Source organism: Notolepis coatsorum, assembly GCF_963971535.1.
Source record: "Notolepis coatsorum genome assembly, chromosome: 2".
Lineage (NCBI taxonomy): Eukaryota > Metazoa > Chordata > Actinopteri > Aulopiformes > Paralepididae > Notolepis > Notolepis coatsorum.
Genome location: NC_140166.1, coordinates 173,193,980 through 173,217,884, shown reverse-complemented (window position 1 = coordinate 173,217,884; position 23,905 = coordinate 173,193,980). Strand labels below are relative to the sequence as shown.

Sequence of the window (23,905 nt, the reverse complement as noted above, 5' to 3'; positions counted from 1 at the left end):
ATGTCATGTATGTCATTATATGTTATGATGCATTGAAAATGGGGGACCCTGATGTAAACAAGACGAAAGTCTTTCTCTGGTCTGCATCCCCTTAACAATTGTGTGTATTGAGCTGTACTGTATTGTACCCATTCTGCAATCTGTTAATACAATTTTCAATCAATCAATCAAATAACAACCGGTAACTTCACTGTGCTTCTTAGACAAGATGTAGCAGTACTGTCTATCTGTATGTCATGTATGTCATATATGTTATGATGCATTTAAAATGGGGGACCCTGATGTAAACAAGACGAAAGTCTTTCTCTGGTCTGCATCCCCTTAACAATTGTATGTATTGAGCCGTACTGTATTGTATTATATTATATATTATATTATATATTATTGTATTATAGGGACTGTGACCGTATCATTTCATTGAGCTGAACACATGAATCCAATGTCCCCTGGTGACATCACTGGTGGCCATATTCAAACTCCTTTACTCTCAATAACTGTCAAACTAAATGAATGTTGTCAAAACTCTTTATAGTCTTTGGATGTGTGTGAGATTATGTGCAAAATAAATATGCATTGTTTTTTGGTGAAGTGCCCCTTTAAAAAATGTCAAGTGAGGTCCAATTTGTTTTTGTTTTTTTGCCTTGAGCGGAAAATTATAGACGCCTTCTGGATATAAAACATCTGGGCGACAATAGGCGGTGAGCTTTTCCCAAGTGAGGCAGCTGAGGAGTGTGTGGAGAGCAGCTGATCACTGGGACTAAGTCAGCACAGACCATCCCAAGGATGAATTCACTTCTCATGCTGTGGGCTCTTCCTCTGCTCACCACAGTGGCAGCCCAGGACGACGACACCAACTACAGCTACCTTTACGAGATCCCCTGGGTGAACACATTCCGTCAGGGCTTCAACTTCCAGTGTCCCCACGGAGAAGTGGTGGTGGCCATGAGGAGCTACTTCGTCGAGAAGAAAGGCTCCGACCGATTGTGGACGTTCGAGTGCCAGAGCCCCCCCGAGAGCCTTGGGGAGCCCACCGACTGCTGGTGGGACGATATCAGCCGAGCCGGGCTGGAGTGGTAGGTCCCCCCCCCCCCCCCCCGCCTGGCATGTCTGGTCCTCTGCGTTATATATTGTAAACCTTTCTGACCGTCTGCATATGTGGCTGTCTGTGACAGATGGACATGTTTAGAGTCAGACCAGGGACAGGCTTGGATCAATTGAAGAGTATTTGGCGATAAGGGCAAGATGTAACTGAGGTAGAAGTGATTTGTACAAATTATACAACAGATTTTACACCCGTCGCTGCCACCCAATCAACAGTTGTCTGTAACTTATATCCAGTATCAGTTTGGTTCGTTTTTAAACATTTACATTTACATTTAGCTGACGCTTTTATCCAAAGTGACTTACAAGTTCTGTACAACAAGTCAGCAGGAAGGGTACAACTCTGGCAGCTAAGGGTAAGAATTTGTTTAAGTCAAACAGTGTTGAACTTGAGTGCTACAGTCTTGAGTGCATAGTAGTATAGACATATTAGCATATAGGTAGTAATATTGGCAAGGTAGATAACTTAGTAGCAAAGTGCATTTCCCCCCCCCCCCCCCCTTCTTCTTCATTTCAGATATTGATTGAAGAAGTCAATATCTGTGTGTTTTTAAACTTCTGTTTGGTAACCGTTTGATGTCTTTACCACATAAAACATTTCACAGGCTGGCCTAGTTGAAAATGATTTGCACCTCTCTGACACCAGAGACATGAATAAGTGATTTGGTAGTGTTATACCATTCTTGTTATTGTTATTATTATTATTATTATTATTATTATTATTATTATTATTATTATTATTATTATTTGACTAATTCTGACATGCACAGATGCAATTCTGTCATACACCAGTATCAAATAAGCAACAAAAGAAAACCTAGCACGTGAAAATGTGTCATCCTATCCCCATTTCTGTATAGAATGTTGCAGTAAAACAGATTATACTGATTTCTGATTCTGATTATTCTGTATTATTCTATATATAGTTTTTTTGTACCAGCTGTGAAAATGATTTCATGGATCTATTCATCACCAATCATAATATTAAAATGTATATTAAAGCTTCTGGGACCAGACTAATATCCTAACATTTAAAACACAACCGAAAGGCATAACATGGTTCAGCCGTTTGTTGGTAAGATAAAGACAGACGGCTTCTCAGTTACAGTGGGTGACAATATTGTCACAAGGAAAGAAGATATTACCTACCTGGGTTCCATCCTAGAGGCAAATCTTTCCTGTGACAAAATGGCATCCAATGTAATAAAGAAAGTCAACCAACGAACAGGATTCTTGTACCGGATCTCCTCACTGGTAAACAAGAATACCCTGAAGACTCTGGCAGGAGCACTCATTCAAGGGTACTACGACTATGCTTGCACCTCATGGTACCAAAGCACCTCAAAGGCGCTAAAAACAAAATTACAAACATCTCAAAACAAACTGGTCAGACTACTGCTTGACCTTACTCCTAGAACCCACCTCACCCCTGCCCACTTTGACAACCTAGGATGGCTTAGAGTAGACGACAGAGTACAGCAACTTGCAATGGGCCTGGTCTACAAGATACACTACACGACCAAGGTACCCATGTACATGTCAAAATACTTCCCAAAGGTCAGTGAATACCACGATCACAACACCAGAGGGAGCTCCACAAATCATGTTAAACCCAGATTTGGCTCAAACAAGGGACTAAACACCTTTCGCAACTATGCCACATCAATGTGGAACGCCCTACCCAAAGCTGTAAAGGAATGTGGATCACTACCCACTTTCAAAAACACTCTCAAAAAACACCTACGGGAGACTGCAATTCGAAACTGGCCCCTGTAAATGTCCTAACACAACCCCCCCCCAATGTACAGTAAATGACCAAGTATGGTCTTGTCAATATTCCAATGTACAGTTTTGCTTGTTCAGTTGTACAGTGTCCCCCACCCACCCCTCCTACCCAACCTCCCCCCCCCCCCCCCCCAACCACCTCCAATGTACAGCCCCCCCCCCCACCTACCCAACCTCCTCCAATGTACAGTTTCTACGTCAAATGTATATACTCTCTTTTCTGGACTCTTTTCGTATCACAAACAGTACTGTATTTGCAAATCTGGTATGTCATAAATGTATAGATGTAGCAGTACTGTCTATCTGTATGTCATGTATGTCATATATGTTATGATGAATTGAAAATGGGGGACCCTGATGTAAACAAGACGAAAGCCTTTCTCTGGTCTGCATCCCCTTAACAATTGTATGTATTGAGCTCTACTGTACTATACCCATTCTGCAATCTGTTAATAAAGTTTTCAATCAATCAATCAATCAATCATATGTGTCTTCCACAGGAGAGCAGTATATGGTTCGTCTTCATAGTTCTTCCACCATTAAGCCCATTATCGAATTGCACACAATCTGTCAATTTACATGTCCCCTCCTCTCAGGGGTCATTTTGCTCCCTGACATGGTGGACCAACTATGTTTTTTTTGTCTTGTTTCGTTTTAAAAGGTCACTATTAGCACACAACTTTAAAAGGGTCACTATTAGCACACAACACAGGCCCATCCCAGACCTGCTTGGAGTTGGCTGCTGGAGCTGTTGCATTAACAAAGACACCTGTGTTGTGCTGGCTCACACACAAAGGGACATCCACCAGACATTTGGAACATAACGGCAGAGATGGCTGCAACCAGACAAGACGATGGCAGAGATGATGATCTCAGTTTTGATGTACTGCAGTGCAAAGCAATGCTATGTTTTTCCTCTGCATCTTTTGCTTTTAGCGGAAAATATACTAGTATGCTACAGCCAGTATTCTACTCAGTCACAATCTAAAACTAAAATACTATGCTCTTAAACTTTCAGTGTGTGTACTTAAGTTTACTCTCATGGGTATACTGGATAGACCTGACAGTGAAAACACATGGACCCGCTCTCTGATTTCCCATTTAACGGCGCTCCACAGGGGGTGTCCATCTGCAAAATGGGGACTAAGACAATCAACCTTTTATGAGAATCAACCCATCAATACCTGCTCACAAACAATGGGCGGCTATGAGCAAGACTCAGTTAATTAAGAGATTATTTGGTTCCCAGTGAGTGATAGCAGCGTGTGACAATATAAGCTGTATTACATTTACATTTACATTTACATTTAGTAATTTAGCTGACGCTTTTATCCAAAGCGACTTACAAGTTCTGTACGACAAGTCATCAGGAAGGGCACAACTCTATCAGCTGAGTAACAATGTTCATCAAAGTGTTGAGTGCTACAGTGTAGGTTAGTTTATTAGGACAAGTGCATGACAGTAAGGTTAGTTGGGGTTAGATATCTTTTTATTTATTTATTTTTTTCAGATAATGGTTGAAGAAGTGCGTCTTTAGTCGACGGCGAAAGATTGGACGGGTTTCGGCTGTTCTAACTGGGGTGGGTAGTTCATTCCACCATTGTGGGGCAAGGACTGAGAATAGGCGGCTTCTCCTTGATGACCCTCCCGGAGCTCGGATAGGAGTAGGTCTGACCGTCTGAGGCGGCCAGAAGATGCAGAGCGTAGGGGTCTTGAGGGTGTGTAGTTGGAGACCATTGACCGGAGGTAGGCGGGAGCGGTTCCCTTTGCCGCACGGTATGCAGATTCGTGCAGCAATGGGGAGCCAGTGCAGGTCCCTAAGAAGTGGGGTGACATGGGCCGACTTCGGTAGGTTTGAGATCAGGCGGGCCGCTGCATTCTGAATGGCTTGGTGGCAGTGGCCGGGAGTCCAGCGAGCAGTGCGTTGCAGTAGTCGAGGCGGGAGATGACTGTTGATTGGACGAGGAGTTGGGTGGCTTCTTTTGTCAGGAAGGGGCGGATCCTTCTGACGTTGCTCAGGAGGAATCTGCAGGTTCTGGTTGTCGCTGCGACGTGAGCAGAGAAGTTCAACTGGTCGTCGAGGACAACATCAAGGTTCTTGGCGGTCGGGGACGCGGTCACAGTTGCATTCTCGACTGTGATGGAAAGGTCGGTCAGGGGGGAGTATTTGGCCGGCAGGTGGAGCAATTCTGTTTTGCTTAGGTTCAGTTTGAGGTGGTTGGTCGTCATCCAGGCGGAGATGTCAGACAGACAGGCCGAGATCCGCTCAGAGACGTGGATATCTGAGGGAGGGAAGGAGAGGAAGAGTTGAGTATCGTCGGCATAACAATGATACGAGAAGCCATGAGACGTGATAATGTTACCCAGTGATTTAGTGTAGAGGGAGAAGAGAAGGGGTCCTAGGACAGAGCCCTGGGGGACACCCGTCCGCAGGGGGCGGGTGGCTGACAGGGTCCCTCTCCATGACACTTGGTAGGAGCGGTCATTGAGGTATGATGTCAGCCATGTCAGCACAGAGCCAGCCACTCCTATTCCTGCGAGGGCCGCGAGGAGGATCTGATGGTTGACTGTGTCGAAGGCTGCAGATAGATCTAGGAGAATCAGGACAGAGGAGAGGCCTTTCGCTTTTGCTAAGTGAAGTGCCTCTGTGACCGCAATGAGGGCAGTTTTTTGTGGAGTGACCAGTCCGGAAGCCAGACTGATTAGGGTCTAGGAGGTCATTCTGTAAGAGATAAGCAGTAAGTTGGTTGGATACAGCACGTTCAAGTGTTTTAGGCCATGGTTACACAGACTGTTTTAGTTTTCGTTTTGTTGCTGTTTTGAATACGTTTGCTGTCCCTGTTAAATAGAAATGCCGTTTTGGCAGGAAAACGCGTTGCCCTACTGACAACGGTAAATTGTGTTTCCGTTTTGGAAAAACGCCAAAACTCGCCGACAACGTGTCGTGTAATCTGCGCGGAGCCGTTGTTGCTCAACGCCCATGCGCAGTAGATACCGACATCTGCGTGCCCTCACCAACGTCCGGTGACAACAGAGCTGTCCCAAATAGCTGCAGCTACCATGTGTTGTCAAGTTATTGTTATAAGGACCCCAGTCCAAGCTACAACAGTCTGCATTCCCTTAACAATTGTTTGTATTGAGCCGTATTGTATTGTACCCATTCTGCAATATGTTAAATAAAGTTTACATCCATTCATTCTGCTAGCATTAACGATTGCATGAGCAGTTGGCTAACGTGAGCTAACGTTAGCTACCAGACCCTGTTAGCTCAGAGCCCCTCTTTCAACATAACAAGCATTAAACAAAATGGCCCAGTCATCTATTCACTTTTGTTTAATACATGAGGCGTTGTCTCTAATGTTATCTAGCTACTGATAGCTCCTGATATCATCCTGGTGCTGGCTGGCTAACTAACGTGAGCTAACGTTAGCTGCTAGCCACAATGCTATACTGTTATACTGGCATATTCCATTCACGTTAGCATATAAGCAAACAAAATCGGCGCAGATGAGACTAAACTCCGCTTTTGGTGTTCAATTGTGTTGATGTTAGTTTTGTTTCATCAACAAATGAGAGGCAGAACACACAGTGAATGTATCCGTTTTGTTTATTGCACGTTCTTTGCTGAAAAATAAGTGCTACAGTGGCTAAATAGCTCAAGGAGGCATTTAAAGATGGCGGCTTGTATATTTTTTTTGCAGGAAGTGTATTGGCACATTCAAGTTCTGATTGGTTGAAAATTGCCTTCATGTTTTCCACCTACTGCCACCTACTGCTTTGGCATTGTAATAATAATAATAATAATAATGACTTGGATTTATATAGCGCTCTTCACTGACCCAGAGCGCTTCACAGAGTCCATTATTCATTCATACACAGTCATACCGGTGGTGGTAAGCTACTACATCACTGTGCTCAGGAGGCAAAACGAAAGTGCTCACGTTGCAAAACGAATGTCTAACTCGGCTGCCACTACGTTGCGACCGGGAAAGCGAAACTCATTTTGAAAACGAAACGAAAAACACCCTAGGTGTAACCTCAGCCTTAGAAAGGAAGGAGAGAAGAGAGACAGGACGATAGTTGCCTATGACGGTTGGGTTCAGGGTTGGTTTTTTTATGAGCGGCGTAACTCTGGCTTGTTTTAGGGAGGTGGGGACCACCCCCGAGTTGAGTGAGGAGTTGATGGTTGCAGTTAGGAATGGGAGGATGTCTGGTGCTATGGTCTGGAGGAGTGGGGAGGGTAGCCGGTCCAGCTGGCATGTAGTGGGACGGTTCGACGTTACCAGTGTCATGGTCTCGGCTTCTGTAATGGGAGAGAAAGATGACAGAGTGAAGGATGAGGTTCTCGATTCAGCATTTGGAATGGGTGGGGGTTGGGAGAAGGAGCTGCGGATGTTCTCCACTTTTTCCTCAAAGAAGATCGCGAAGTCTTTAGCAGAGAAAGATGAGGGGGGAGGGGGTGGGGGGGGAGTGAGGAGGGAGGACATGGTAGCATGCAGTTTGCGAAGATTCTTGGCAGAGGCCTCGATCTTATAGTGAAAGAAGGAAGCTTTGGCATTGTTTTGGAGAATGTTAACAAGAGGTTGTGATATGTGTCGATGTCAGCAGTGAGGCGTGACTTTCTATACTTCCTCTCAGCCGCTCTCAGGACCTGTCTTTGTTCTCTCACTGGATCTGTCAGCCATGGACTGGGTGGGGAACAGGTTTCTCAACGAGGGGACAGAGCTTATTATTTCATTACCACAATAAAACCACTGAGTTATTTAGCCAATACTAATATTCTGTGGTCAAACAAAAGGCGTGTACAGTAGTTTCCCACATGTAGAATACCCTTCCCTGCTTTATGTAGGTTTCACTCATACATCCCCGATTTCCCCAAGGGTATCATTAAAGGAATATCTTATCTTACCTTACATTAATATGACCTAGACATGTATGGTATTTCAGATACCTGTTGTGGCCCACTGTATTATATATATCAGTCAGAGCAAATGTCTGTATATGTGTCTGTATTATCTATTACTCAAAGAATATCCACCATCTGGAAAAATGCCAGTAGTGTCTTCACTTGATTAATCCTGGGAACAACATGACTGATTTATGGTCAGTCGCATCCAACTGGCTGTTTTCAGATTCTGATTCATGGTCAGTCGCATCCAACTGGCTGTTTCATATTCAGACTCCTTTCTGCCCTTCATGACCACATCATCTCAGAGGCATTTCCTGAACCCCTGCAACATGCAGCATACCTTCCACAGACTAATAAAACAAATCTGTCCAGCAGCTCAGTTGGAGGAAGACCGCTGCCAGGGTCCCTTAGAGAGGGATGGAACACACCCAGGGCTATGGCAGGGGGAAGGGTGCAGGATGGACCACACCCAGGGCCATGGCAGGGTGCAGGATGGAACACACCCAGGGTCATGGCAGGGTGCAGGATGGAACACACCCAGGGTCATGGCAGGGTGCAGGATGGAACACACCCAGGGTCATGGCAGGGTGCAGGATGGAACACACCCAGGGTCATGGCAGGGTGCAGGATGGAACACACCCAGGATCATGGCAGGGTGCAGGATGGAACACACCCAGGATCATGGCAGGGTGCAGGATGGAACACACCCAGGGCAGTCTTGTTGTTCTGAGGTTTATTGAAATGATTTCAAATGTATCTAATCTCAATGTGAAACACTGAAGAGGATAAAGCCAAGGAGAGACAGCTACAATAAAGCAGCTCATGTTATTCTACGGTACTCTCAGTTCATGTGATTTGACTTCTGAAATGGTGCATATCAATTATTTGTATTCAATATACAAAAGTACACAGTGAACCATACAGTATTGAGAGCTTACAGTAATGCACACAGCAAATGGGCCACGAGAGGTAACCCATAGCCTTCATTATAAGGCTTTCATTTTCATCCCATTCCCCATCTCCAAGAAGAACAAGGACACAGTGTCATAGATGCAAACCATTCTCGCATCCCTTGAACTGGTTTACACACATGGCCATGCCTGTGAGCTGCCACTAGGGGCAGAGTGGCCAACCGTGAGTGACTTACCGAATGAGCGAGCAAGGTAGTTAGTGGCATTGGCAGTCACAGAGGTGTTTTTGCATCTAAAAACCTCCAGACATGTTTTCCAGTAAACACTTGGGTGGATTCACCGTCAACTCACTCCTTTTGTTTCAGAACTGCGTGCATGCTAATTAAGCCTACACACTCCACTGCATCCAATCCCTTATCATACAATCTCTTTGACGACCCAGCCTCGTGAATCAAAAAAAGGCTCACTCTCAAGGCTCTCCAACCCCCGGCCACACTTGCCTCTATTACCATAGCTGTCTCTTTGAATTACACTCCGGCGGAGACGTTACTCTGCTGGGAAAGACCTAACCTATTCCTATTGGCTGAATGGCTGTGGGCTGTGTCCATGTTGCCATGACAAAAAACGAGACTGTGGATCACAGTGCACCCGTTGCTCGGGGGTTGGTAATCACGGATTCTGTTGTGATGACAACTAATTGTATGGGCCATAAACAATCCGCACTGTCAACAAACCAGCATTTACATCAAATCACCTGAGGATAAACTTGTGAGCAGGAGCAGCAGCTGCCGCACTATACTCTTGATTGATTGATTGAAAACTTTATTAACAGATTGCAGAATGGGTACAGTACAGTACAGCTCAATACATACAATTGTTAAAGGGGAACTATTTTACTATTTCTTTCACTATTTGGGCACTTTTACACAATTCCTGTGAGTCTATGGAACACCTCTGTAATATATATATTTTTTTTATTCATTGTTTTGTATTTCTAATCAAGTCCTCAAAAACAGCATTTTTCTACCTCAAGATTTCGAGCTGTTTTGAGTCTGGGCTGCAGGGCCGCACCTAAACCACTGCGGAGCGTCGTCGTCTATCTCAACATTAACATGCAGCAGTGACTATATGACATCACATATAGGCACATTTTCAAACGACTCAGTTCAGTGAGGGTGAATATTGTGAGAGGAGAATTGGAAGAATGCGCCAATATGAGAATTTTGAGACATAGATCATATTAATATAAGTTCACATAGCTAGGAAACAATGCTAAACACTCAAAAAGGCCATTTATAAGATAGTTCCCCTTTAAGGGGATGCAGACCAGAGAAAGACTTTCGTCTTGTTTACATCAGGGTCCCCCATTTTCAATTCATCACAACATATATGACACACATGACATACAGATAGACAGTTGCTACATCTATACATTTATGACATAGCAGATTTGCAAATACAGTACTGTTTGTGATACAAAAAGTGTCCAGAAAAGAGTGTATATACATTTGATGTATAAACTGTACATTGGAGGAGGTTGGGTAGGTGGGGTGGGGTTGGGTGGGTGGGGGGGGGGGACTGTACATTGGAGGTGGGGGGGGGGGGGGTTGGGGAGGGGGAGGGGGGGGCACTGTACACTGTACATTGGAATACTGACAAAGCCATACTTGGTCATTTACTGTACAACTGGGATAAGACATTTGTGGGGGCCAGTTTCTAATTGCAGTCTCCCGTAGGTGTTCTTTGAGAGTGTTTTTGAAAGTGGGTAGTGATTCACATTCCTTTACAGCTTTGGGTAGGGCGTTCCACATTGATGTGGCATAATTGCAAAACGTGTTTAGTCCCTTGTTTGAGCCGAATCTGGGTTTAACATGATTTGTTGAGCTCCCTCTGGTGTTGTGATCGTGGTATTCACTGACCTTTGGGAAGTATTTTGACATGTACATGGGTACCTTGGTCGTGTAGTGTATCTTGTAGACCAGGCCCATTGCAAGTTGCTGTACTCTGTCGTCTACTCTAAGCCATCCTAGGTTGTCAAAGTGGGCAGGGGTGAGGTGGGTTCTAGGAGTCAGGTCAAGCAGTAGTCTGACTAGTTTGTTTTGAGATGTTTGTAATTTGGTTTTTAGTGCCTTTGAGGTGCTTTGGTACCATGAGTTTTTTTTTATTTTTTTATTACATTGGATGCCATTTTGTCACAGGAAAGATTAGCCTCTAGGATGGAACCCAGGTAGGTAATTTTATCTTTCCTTGTGACAATATTGTCACCCACTGTAACTGAGAAGCCGTCGGTCTTGCTGAGTTTGTTATTTGAACCGAAGAGAATGGACTCTGTTTTGCCCATGTGTCAATAGTTTGTTATCGGCGAGCCATATGCAGATTTTGCCTAGTTCCGAGCTGAGGGTTTTTTCAACCTGTAACTTGTTCTTGTCAGAGACCAGCAAGGCTGAGTCGTCCGCAAACAGGAACAAGTTGCAGTCACAAGCTGACGACATGTAATTTGCATAAATTAGGAACAGTAGCGGTCCTAGTATGCTTCCTTAGGAACACCACAGCTCACTGGGAGGGGGGGGATAGGGTACCGTTTACCTCCACCATCTGTTCTCTCCCCTCCAGGTAGGATTGTATCCAGCTCACTGATAGACTATCAAAACCAATTGCTTTTAGCTTGTCAATCAGAATGGTGTGATTGACAGTGTCAAAGGCCTTTTGTAGGTCCAGCATGACCATGCCGCAGTATTTGCCCGCATCCACCTCTTGTTTGATGTGGTCGTTCAAATAGAGAAGGCATGTGTCAGTGGAGTGGGATGTTCTGAAGCCAGATTGGAATTCGTAGATTCGATTTTTTTCCGCAAGGTACTTTTCGACCTGTTTGTATACTATTATGACTTTCGAGATGGATGTAAGGATAGAAACGTAAGGTTATGTATATAACCAAGTTCTGTGAGTTGTGGTGCGCTCAGCACCAGTTGCACTGTACTTCACTTCGTGCACGAGCACTGAATAAAATTCCACCATGTACCTTTACATCCCAACATTCGTCTGGCCACACCCCCATCCGCTTACCTTCATAAGCAGGAGTGTGGTCACCTACTCGCCTCCTTCCCAAACTTTCACCATAAGGCGAGATCAAGGGCCGCAGCGGCGTCCTGGTGCTGAGCGCACCACAACTCACAGAACTTGGTTATATACATAACCTTACGTTCTGTTTCGTTATGGCTTCGCTCAGCACCAGTTGCACAACAGGAGCTGAGCGGGAGCCATAGCCCGACAAATGTACCCCGCTGAGGCCCCCCACAACCATCAGACCGGGGAGGACCGAGTCAATACCATAGTCCCCTCCAAACTCATAGCCAAGCTCAGGGACCTGGGCTTGAACTATGACCTGTGCCAGTGGGTCTTGGACTTCCTGACGGGCAGACCCCAGGTGGTAAGAGCCGGCAACTGCACCTCCTCATCCATCACGCTCAACATAGGGGCCCCCCAGGGCTGTGTTCTGAGCCCCCTCCTCTACTCCCTGTACACACATGACTGCGTAGCACAGCGGAACAACAACACCATCATCAAATTTGCTGATGACACAGTAGTGGTGGGCCTGATCTCTGCCAACGACGAAAGGGCCTACCTGGAAGAGGTAGAGAACCTGTCACAGTGGTGTCAGGAGAACTGCCTCTCCCTGAACGTCAGCAAAACAAAAGAGATGATTGTGGACTTCAGGAGGTCGGGGGTCAAGGACTACAGCCCCCTCAGCATCGACGGGGCACCGGTTGAGAGAGTGAACAGTTTCAAGTACCTCGGAGCCCACATATCCGAGGACTTGACATGGACCACACACATTGACAGTGTTGTGAAGAAGGCACGACAACGCCTCTACTTCCTCAGGCGCCTAAGGAAGTTCCAAGTCAGTCAGAAGATCCTTAGGAACTTCTACTCATGTACAATAGAGAGCATCCTGACCGGCAACATCACCTCCTGGTTTGGGAATAGCACTGCACAAGACCGTAGCAGACTACAAAGAGTGACACGTTCAGCCGAACGCACAATTTTTACAACAAGCGGTGCAAGGGGAAGGCTAAGAGAATTATTAAGGACTCGAGCCACCCGAACAACTGCCTCTTTGAACTGCTGCGGTCAGGCAAGCGATACCGGAGTCTTAAGGCGAGCACAGAAAGACTCAGAAGAAGCTTCTATCCCCAGGCCATCAGGCTGCTAAACGAACAATAATCGCTAAACGAACAATAATCACTATGCAACAACCATCAAATGCACACAGCACACACACCCACACGCACACACTCACTCAAACAAACAACACACTGCAGCACCCACTCTCCACACTTTAGATCACACAAACACACTTACACTTTATATTTATTGATAAAGGATTTGCACTACAACTCGTACACCTACTGTGAATTGTACCTAAATTGCACCTCGTCCCATTTCTCCATTTCTGCCTTGCACTATATAGTATTGTATATTAGTACACTGCACAGTATTGTATATTGTATGGTAACTACGTCTATTCTGCATCGAACATTGTACATATGTCTAAACTGAACACTGTGACCTCTTTTTTTTACTTCTAATTTTACTATGTTTTTATTTCATACTTATCTTGTCTTGCACAGTCTCTGAAGCGCAACAGTAAGAAGCATTTTGTACAAAAGTATTCTGTACTTCTGTATGACAACTATTAAAGAAACTTGAAACTTGAAAAACTCCCCCGACCCTCCCTAATGGAGGATACCCCCCCTATTGGAGGCTTACGGGAGGGAGACGGATCCGACCGTGCGAAGAGGAACTCAAGTAACTCAACGCACAGGGTGAGCAGACCGTGGCTTGACCCCACGACTACACACACGCACAACCCGCATGCCACCCGGGAACGAACGGAAGGAACAACCTCGCTACTGCCCCCAAAATCACGGGGTCAAGAGCAACCCAACCCCGTGGCAAGGCTGTAGCAGCGGAGCGCGAAGGAAGACCCAGACCCACCGAAGGGACTGGATCCCCTGGAAAAAAAGGGGGCCCGGAGAGGTCAATGACGCCAGGCATCAAGACCCCACCAGGCGGTCACTTAGTGACACCGCCCCCCACATCGCCAGCGTATTCGGATAAGGCCCCTCCAAGAGCGGGCCCTTTCCCCCCAATAGCACACCGCCTGGCACACTGACCCTGCAGAACAGGCAGTCAGCATGGCCGTAAGCACACAAAAAAGGTTAACCAACGGAAGCAGGCAGTGCACCGGGGAAACCAGGCAGCAGGCTGTAACCTGAGCCTGGAGCACTGTGGACGAGATGTGGCGTATGCTGGCGTTGTTGATCACCATGACAAAGCCTCCATTAAAAGAAAAACCACCCAGAGGGGTCGAGGCAGAGAAGGCTGACATGATTGGCAGACGTCATGAACGTACAGGGGCACACTCAACCGGGTAACCCGGGAGTTGACTCTGCTCCAACATACCAGGGAATCAACTACCCTCTCGGTACAGACGGTGGTTGTTCCTATAACCCCTCAAGAAAAAACTCCAAAACACACCTGCGGGTATACACCGGCTATACCGCAGTACAAGTGTTTCAGTTTTCAAAAAAGGGGTTATCCCAGGCCTACGGTATCAACGAAACTTTACTTCGGGCCGAGCCCGGCGGCACGGGAAGCACAGGGTTACCAGAGGAGGTCCAAGACCACCCCAACAGCCCCCTTTTCGCCACGCGTGAGAGAGGATCGAAAAGAATGGAGAACCAGCCCTAAGCACACCGCACTTGGTATTCCCAGGCGGTCTCCCAACCAAGTACTAACCAGGACCGAACCTGCTTAGCTTCCGAGATCGGACGAGATTGGGCGTGTACAGGTTGGTATGGCCGTAAGCCATTACGATAGTGCAGAGTACAACATGTACCCAACAAAGGGTCTCCATAACGCCTAACCCTGTGACACCCGGACCGACCCGGCATTTTCCCCCCCGAAAAAAGCACAAGTCCCTCAGGGTACCAGAACAGCAGGTCTGCATCCCCGGCGGACAACGGGTTAACTGACCTGGACCAGCGCGACCAGACCAGTCCCGTGTTCTAACCACGCCGACATGCCCACTCCAGAAGAGGGGGTAGGTATGCGTGTCGATCTAAAACATGAAAAGAGGGCGCCACCCAGACGGTCCCATTTGGACCGTGCTCAGTGGCCTACCACAAGGGCGTGAGACCCCTCTACCTATGTTCTGATCTATTCCGTTAACATCCCCCAGATATGAATGAGAATTCATCGAGACAACCTAGTGAACTGGCGCTCGGAAGAGACAAAACTCCATCCCAGTTGCCCTATAAAAACGCTGTTTTAACAAGCAACCAAGGCGCACTTAGCCCCTGCGTGATTCTTTAACAGAAACACACCGAGCCAGCACTATGTATGCGTCGAGACCCTAACACATCAATGGATAGTCTAGCAAGACACCAAACATTGTTCCTCCAAGTCGCCTGGGAGAACGACACGGAGCCGTCGTGCTTCATGTACCTTCCTTTTTTTATTCAAAAAAGAAAGAAACACAGACTGACATGAATCCCACGTGACGCAGCTGAGGGTAATTTTTTTTTACATTTTTACATCCCACCACCCTCGCCATAGGGAGGAGACGGAAATCCCCAGAGAGACTTCTCATGCGAGCTGTATAGATTGAAAAGAATATATTGCAACATTGAGCTATGTAATATTTGGGTTTAGGGCTCTCCGAGGAGGAGGCACTGAACCAATACACACTCAATAATCGAATTGAATCGAATACACACACAATAGAGCAGAACTCCTTTTTGAAGTTCTACTCACCATGACAATCTGAGGAGGAGGCTCTGAACTCTGAGGAGGCTCCCTCACAGGGAAGGAGAGTACGACTCACAGAAGGCCCGAGGAGGAGCTTCGTGAGGAGGAGCTCTGACAACTCCCTGAAACAGATCCATAACATGGACCTGAACAACCCACGGAAGTCTTACCAACAGAGACACGCTCAGTGGCGTACTCTATGGCGGGGGAATTTCCGCGGTGCACACGCCCAATCTTCCAGGGCGTGGGACCAGGAAACTCCCCCCCCCCCTCTTACCCTGTAACGTGCCGAACAGCAACGTGACAGGAACCTTGAAGGACAGGAGGTTTTAACCCCTGACCAATCAGAAAAGGGGAGGAAAGGATTACCAGTTCACCCCTTTACAACCCCACACCCATGATACGATGTAATGACAAATAGAGCATGACACAGTCATAGTCTGCTACATGAAGTATCTAACAGCTTCACACAGCTCATGTGCTAACCTGCTATCTGATTTTTACTAAGGAAAAACACAGAATAGAGAGGGCCCCCTTTAAGAGCCCCGGTACCAGACTTACACATGTGCTTCTGTGGCCAAACCTAACCCAGTTGTAGATCACAAGACACACACAACCCTTCATCACAACAAAAAATGGCAAAAGTACACTCTTGCTACAGAGGAACGCCGTTTTTCATAATGAGAGAATACAGAATCCTCGATTATGTATTGGCCACAGGCCTTGCTAAGCACACACGATAAGTGACCAAACAATCTTTTCTTTAGGAAAATATAGTTTCTCAAGCGGTTAGCACAACCCCAGCAATTAAGCTGAGGGTTACATCGTATCCCCACAAACACAGTGACACAATATATTGTAAACAACATGTCTGAGAGGAGGGTGGGGAAGCCCCAGGGAACCGGGGGGATCACCCCTCCTTCCTTACCCTTGATACGACCAAGTTGAACAGGTAACCCTGTTAATATGTGAACACACTGTTCATTGTCATTACAGGCTGAGAAAAGAATTCATTCCTTAATCACATGTCACTAAGCATAGCTTTATAGGTTAAATAACCCCCTTAGTTGTGAGTTCACTTACATGTACACACATGTTCTCATCACAACTAACCAGATCATTTTTACACATGTAAACAACAACCCGATTTCTATGGAGAGAGAAGCTATACCAGTGACAAGACAATTCACACACAACACGCGCCGTATCCTCAATGTATTGCAGCAACACACGTTTTGGAAAACATCGTTATTACAAAACATTTAGAAGGGAAGGAAAGAAGAAGTGTTTAAGGTCCGGTCGGGACCTTCCTACCCTGACCGCCGGCCAAGAGAACTGCAATCTGGCTAACGGGGCACCGAAGTTGAACACAGCATCCCTGTGTTGACGACGAGGGTAACGTCGTTGCGCCACCCAGCCGCTACGTTTCTCCATGTTTGACGCAGTCCTCGCTGGCAGGGCTCCGGTGTAGGTTCGACTAACATCCTCTGTCAAAGATGACGTCGTAGTCAGAGTGTTTAAGGCATGTTATAGTCATAGAAAACGTTCAACAGTGTAGCATTAAGCTAACAGCCGTTCGACCGATAGCAACAAGCTAACGTTTACTAGCCTGGTAACACAGCGGGCTAGCGTCGCAGCTAACAGCTGACTGGCTAACACAGTAGTCCACAACTAGCACGCAAGCTAAGCAGCTATCACCTGAACTGTACACAACGACATAACAAGCCACACTTCAGACAGGCCGCTGTCCAAGTCCCTCCCCTAAGAGGGAAAAGAAAAAGAATGTCAGAACACAGTTTTCAACGGTGATCCAGACATGCAGCGGGGCCAGCACAGTTCCCATTTCGGGCTGCAGCCGACTTTGAGCATGGAACTCCCGATAAAGAAGATCCTATGCCCACATTTCCTCGTTAGGGTATACTTTCATTTGTATATGAAAGATGGGCCTGCACGGGACAGAGAAGCATCTGCTCGAGAATCCTGGGATCACCAGGTCCTGGTCGGGGCCCACTAGATTGACCATCATGGGCGTCAGACCAAGATCCTCCGACCGCCGTTTAAGCCGAGCAGAGGACCCCAGCCTGAAGTCGGCGTTTCGTAAATTGTCAGCTAACCCCCACAGCATCAACAACAACCAGAGCTCGCAAGCAAAACAGTACGTACCCAACCTGGAAACAACCGCTTCTCACAACAGTCGGTGCTTCCCACAGTCCAGCTGTGTGGCCGGAGGGCAACCCCAACCCCATCATCTTCCAGACACTCCAGTAACGAAGACAATATCGCCGTATTTTCTCGAAAATAGTGAGAGAGAAAATAAAGATATGATGTCAACGTATCTTCTTTTGTTTTCCAACTTTCTTCTACTAACAACCTCGTCATGTGGGGATCTACCGAAGGCACTTCCTTGTGGTGAAAGTGAAGAAGGAGGCGAGTAGGTGACCACACTCCTGCTTATGAAGGTAAGCGGATGGGGGTGTGGCCAGACGAATGTTGGGATGTAAAGGTACATGGTGGAATTTTTTATTCAGTGCTCGTGCACGAAGTGAAGTACAGTGCAACTGGTGCTGAGCGAAGCCATAACGAAACAGAACATGGCGGTAGTTGCCTGGGTCTAATTTGCTGCCCTTTTTGTGCAGGGGTGTTACTCTCGCAATTTTGAAGTCCTTGGGGACGTGTCCCTGTTTTATGGAGAGGTTTATTATGTGTGTGATGACTGGGGTGATGGCGACTGCTGAGTCTCTGAGGAATTTGGAGGGGATGTTGTCATGGCCAGTGGCCTTGTTCGGTTGGAGAGCGCTCAGTTTTTTGAGTACCTCATCTGTAGTTACCATTTCCAGTTTGAAGTCGTCTTTGTGGACGCCTAGGTTCTTGTAGTATGCTACTATGTGTTCTACCCCATAATGCCCTGAGTGGGAGGGTAGTTTGTTTACCAGTGTTGTAGCTATGTTTGTGAAGAAAGTGTTTAAGTAATTGGCTACATCCAGCTTGTCTGTGATGAGCGTGTTGTCCGTCTTTATGTTTATGTTTGAGAACCTGGTTTTAATTTTTTTTACTGCAGCCTAGTTGATTATTGAGTAATTTCCAAAGTTCACGTGGTTTATTTTTGTTTTCCTCAGTTTTGTCATTGATGACATTTTTTTTAGCAGTTTTGATCATGGAGTTTACGTCATTTCTTAGTCTGTTTCTTTCTAGTTTGAGTTCAGTCACGTGGGCTTGGAGTTCACTGCTCGTGCTTTTAGTAAGCTTTGACTGACTTTTACGAAACTCAGAGCATTTTTTGTCTCTGGCTTTCATAGCGGTCAGTATTTCAGTGTGCATCCACGGCTCAGCACAATTTTTTACCCTGGTGGTTCTTAGGGGGGCCATGTTGTTTAGTATTGATGAAAATTTGGTTTTGAAGCCAAGCCATGTTTCTTCAACCAGTGTACCATTGAGCTCATCTGACCAATCCAGGCTCTCCAGTTCGAGGTTAAAGGCCTCGCTAGAGTAGGTGTTGAGGTCTCTAGATGTGACTGTTTTGTGACAGCCAGCCTTTTGCTTTAGCTTTTTGCGGGTACAGTACATAATATCATATAATGATCATTTAACCTGCATGCTATAACCACTTTATTGTGGATCTTGGACTTGTCAGAGGTCAGGATGAGGTCAATGGTAGTCTGAGTTGAATCACACACTCTTGTGGGTTGGGTGATTAGCTGGCTGAGGCTGTGTAGATCACAAAACCTACTGAAGGCCTTGAAGACGGGTGCTGCTTTACGGACTCTGTCTCCCCCTCTGCCCTGAAGCACTGCGCTGACCAGCTCGCACCGGTGTTTACCACCATTTTTAATGCATCGCTGGAGCTGTGTCACGTCCCAGCATGCTTCAAGGCCTCAACCATCATCCCCGTCCCCAAGAAGGCCAAGGTCACGGGCCTTAATGACTACAGACCTGTCGCCCTGACCTCTGTGGTCATGAAGGTCCTGGAGCGCTTTGTCCTGGCTCACCTGAAGCTCATCACAGATCCTGTGCTGGACCCGCTGCAGTTCGCGTACAGAGCCAACAGATCCACAGAGGATGCTGTGAACATGGCTCTGCACTACACGCTGGAACATCTGGACTACGCGGGCAACTATGTCAGGATCCTGTATGTGGACTTCAGCTCGGCCTTCAACACCATCCTTCCACCCATCCTGGAGCACCAGCTATCCCTGCTGCAGGTGCCGGCCTCCACTCGCAGGTGGATTACCGACTTCCTGTCCAACAGGTCTCAGCGGGTGAGGCTGGGGAAGAGCATTTCCAGCTCTAGGTCCACCAGCACCGGTTCCCCGCAGGGCTGCGTTCTATCCCCACTACTGTTCTCCCTGTACACAAACAGCTGTGCCTCTCTGCACCCCTCGGTCAAACTCCTGAAATTCGCTGACGACACCACCCTGGTGGGTCTCATCTCCAGGGGGGACGAGTCGGCCTATAGGAGGGAGATCGAGAGGCTGCAGAGCTGGTGCAGCTGCAACAACCTGGAGCTCAATGCTCAAAAGACAGTGGAGATGGTAGTGGATTTCAGGAAGAAAGCAGCCCTGCCCCCTCCCATCATACTGGGAGGCACTCAGGTGACCTCCGTGGAGTCATGCCGATTCCTCGGCATGACCATCTCCCGGGATTTGAAGTGGGAGCTCAACATCACGGGCCTGCTCAAGAAGGCCCAGGGGAGGATGTTCTTCCTCCGGCAGTTGAAGAAATATAAACTGCAGAGGACCATGATGGCCCAATTCTACACGGCCATCATTGAGTCCATCCTCACCCACTCCATCATCTCCTGGTTCCCTGCTGCAGCGGCAAAAGATCTTGCCAAGCTGCAGCGGGTGATTCGCTCCGCGGAGAGGGTGATCGGCTGTCCCCTGCCCTCCCTCAGGTCCCTGCACGACTCCAGGGCGCTGAAGAGGGCGAGAAAGATCATGGCCGACCCATCCCACCCCGGTCACAGCCTCTTCACCCTGCTCCCCTCTGGGAGAAGGCTGAGGATCCCAAAGGCTGTGAAAGCTCGACACAGACTGAGCTTCTTCCCCTCAGCCGCCAGGCTGATCAATGCCTCAGGCCCCCCCCCCCCCCCCGGTACCCCCCCCCCCCCCCCCCCCCCCCCCCCCCCCCTCTGCCCCCAAGTGACACTGGCTCAATGACATTGACTGCACTGCACTAGTCCGTACTGGATCTCTGCACACTTCACTTTATATATATATATATGTATTTTATTTATTGATTAATCCCCCACTGCACTGTTTTCGTTTCTTGTCTGTGTTGGTGTTTGTTTACTGTGAAAAAAGAAAGAATGCATACACTGTATTGCTGCAACAATTACCAATGTGTTTTACACAAATGGCTCAATAAAGGAATCTGAATCTGAATCTGAATCTGAGCATGTCCATGTTCCAGTCCCCAATAAGAATCTTTTCTCCGCCCTCCACCCCAGCTAAACACCCATCAAGTGTGTCATAGAAGCCACTGTGTTCTGGCGGTCTATAGATTGTGCCTACTAGTACTGATTTCGCCATTTCAAATAAGATTTCAATCCAAACAGTTTCAATCTTGTCATGGTTAAGGTCAGTACGGTTGATGAATTTGGTATCTTTGTGAATATACACACAGACGCCACCTCCATACTGGTTTCTATCCCTCCTGACGATTGAATAGTTCTCGATTTCAATCTCTGGATGATGATCCTGTACAGATGAGTCTAGTTTTGTTTCTGTGAAACACAATTATGTTAACTCTGCTCAAGAGACCTAAACAGGAGCACACTTGTCTTATCACTCGGTTTAAGTGTCTCTCTCTCTCTCTCTCTCTCTCTCTCTCTCTCTCTCTCTCTCTCTCTCTCTCTCTCTCTCTCTCTCTCTCTCTCTCTCTCTCTCTCTCTCTCTGTGTCTCTGTACAGGTCTTCAACGTGCACCGATAATGGGCTGGTGGCAGGAGTCCAGAGCAAGTACTTTGAAGCCGTTCTGGACCGGGAATGGCAGTTCTACTGCTGCCGCTACCAACGCCGCTGTCCGTACTCCTGCATGTATGTTTCCAAGACCACAGAACTAATGGTCGTTTTGAAGTTTTTAGCTGCAACCAAGCGGCTAGTATACTGTATGTCAATCTGTCTGTCTGTCCACCCAAACAAATGTGTTTGCTACCACATGGTACACGAGAGAGACATGCACACTTATAGATATTGGTGTGCCAGTGCATCAAGATTCAAATTCAATAGTTTATTACCATTTCAATGAAACATTGATTGGAATTTGTCTTGGTGAGACTGAGTGCACAGGTAAACAACAATCATACACAGTACAATACATACTCATCAGCATAGACGTGGAAAGAATACACAAAGTAAGCAAATAAACTAATATCAACAAACATCATACCAATTGGCCTGATGGTGGCGCTATAATCAAAGGTCAAAATGTCAAAATTGGAAAAGTCATAACTTGTCCACCCTAAGTCCAGTTGACACAGGACTTTGTACACACATATGGCTACAGCTGCCCCACTCACCAGCAAATTAAATGATCCATCTGTCTGTCTGTCTATCTCTTCTATACAACAGGAAAACCCCTGAGGTGCCCGAGTACTACAGGGAAGAGGCCGAGGTGGTTGTCCCCAGTTACGGCTACTTCATCAGAGGAGCCCAGACCACCTTCAGTGGAGTACTCAGGTCAGGGCTTCTTCCTATTAAACTCTGGTCTCACGTTATTATAACTTTTTTTAAACAAACGTAAAAATCTATCCCAGAACCGCCGGAGAAAAAACAAAACTTGTAGTTCTCATGGCTGAACTAGAGGTAAATAAATGTCAGCTGTGTGAGGCCTCTGGCGACTGGGGTTTATTGGCATACCATAGAAAGTAATCAGGAAAAAGCAATCCAATGAATTACGATGGTTAAAATAACGTGACTTTCTGTTTTACTTTATTTCAGAGACCGACAGTGGAAATACATCATGTGCAGGATGACCGACTTTGACTGTGAATTTGAGAATTTATAGACGTGTCAGCAGGATTTCAACCTCTACATACAACAATAGAAACAACAAAAACTAAATATACAAAATATATCTATACTCGTTATATTTACCTTTGAATATCTGAATATTATTAGTTTAGTATTCAAGAACCAACCATTTATTAAATGGTAATTGCCAAAACAAAGGAACAATACATGAAGTGTCTAGTGCATGGGTTCTGTCTAGTGGGGGACCCCACACTTAATGTATTGCATAATTTCAATTTGGAATTAAGGAATATCAAAATAAAAGCACACGTTGTTGAACTTGATCATGCATATTTATTAGAAAATGTAATTACAGCACTATATTATCAATACACATTTATAAAACTAGGCATATTTAGCCAAAATATGTTGCAAAAATAAAAAAAAATAAAAAACTTTTTTTCTTTTTTACTTGCCAATGCGCAACCCCACTGTCACCTACCCGCACCCCCACTTTTGGTCACGACCCGTAGTTTGAGAACCACTGGTCAAGTGTATTCAGGCTCCAAAAGCTTTAGTTAGCCAGGCGTTTGGTGCTTCCAATCGATTCACTGTCTGGAACTTGATTGAGTTTGACAGCCTTCTTCCACTCAAATTCCACCCATTTGGTGCTTAATGGTGGTGGAAAACCAAACACATGTCATGTCAGGCGCAGCTCTGGGATGTCTCCCACTCGTTCTGGTGCGTTAGGTAGCTATATCACATGTTCATTCACGGTTAGGTCACTCTGCCCCTAGTGGTCGCTTACGGGCATGGCACTTAATAATAATAATGCAGGACCTCTTTAGAGATGTCTTTATTCGGCATGCAACGACATGGGACATGCAATGGGCAGCACACACACACAGGAATACACACACACACATGCATTGTCTTTCTCAGGGTCGCCGATGAGATTGAGCTCTGCGCTTAACCCATCCCGTCGTCCTTCCCCCCAAGGGCAGCCGGCCCTTGTGGTCGCTTATGGGAGAAAGCTTTGCATCTATGAGACACTGTGAGCACTCAATGCCCCTGCGGATGAGAGGGGTGGATGTTGTCATCCTGGAAAGTGAGCGCTTCCAACGTGATAAAAGTCACCGGGAGATGATTATGGTTCAGAACTCTGCCGGTTACCTCGCTCCCCATGCGGGTGAGTGGACTTACATAATGCCAAGGACATTCATCCCACATGCTTTCAGCATTCTTTTCCTTTTCCATCAAAATCCATAATTTACCCAAGTGTATCCTTTATTTTAGTGAATAAAGCATATATACTGTACTGTCTCGTGTGTGTGTGTCATGTTGTATGAAGCTGGGATTAAATATATTCCCTTCATTTACCGCTGTGTAAATCTGTTATTGCGTCTGGAATAATGGGGGTTGGATTAATCTGCAGGATGC

The 23,905-nt window shown here is 46.5% G+C and overlaps 1 protein-coding gene across 1 annotated transcript; it reads left to right on the top strand.

Moving 5' to 3' along the window:
* Positions 1–725: 725 nt before the first annotated feature.
* On the top strand, positions 726–22,833 carry dpt (dermatopontin). The gene is made up of 4 exons (XM_084309259.1): positions 726–1,073; positions 21,425–21,550; positions 22,085–22,192; positions 22,454–22,833. The coding sequence occupies exons 1-4, from the start codon at positions 784–786 to the stop codon at positions 22,518–22,520; spliced, it is 591 nt and encodes a 196-aa protein (XP_084165385.1). The 5' UTR covers positions 726–783; the 3' UTR covers positions 22,521–22,833.
* Positions 22,834–23,905: the final 1,072 nt, after the last annotated feature.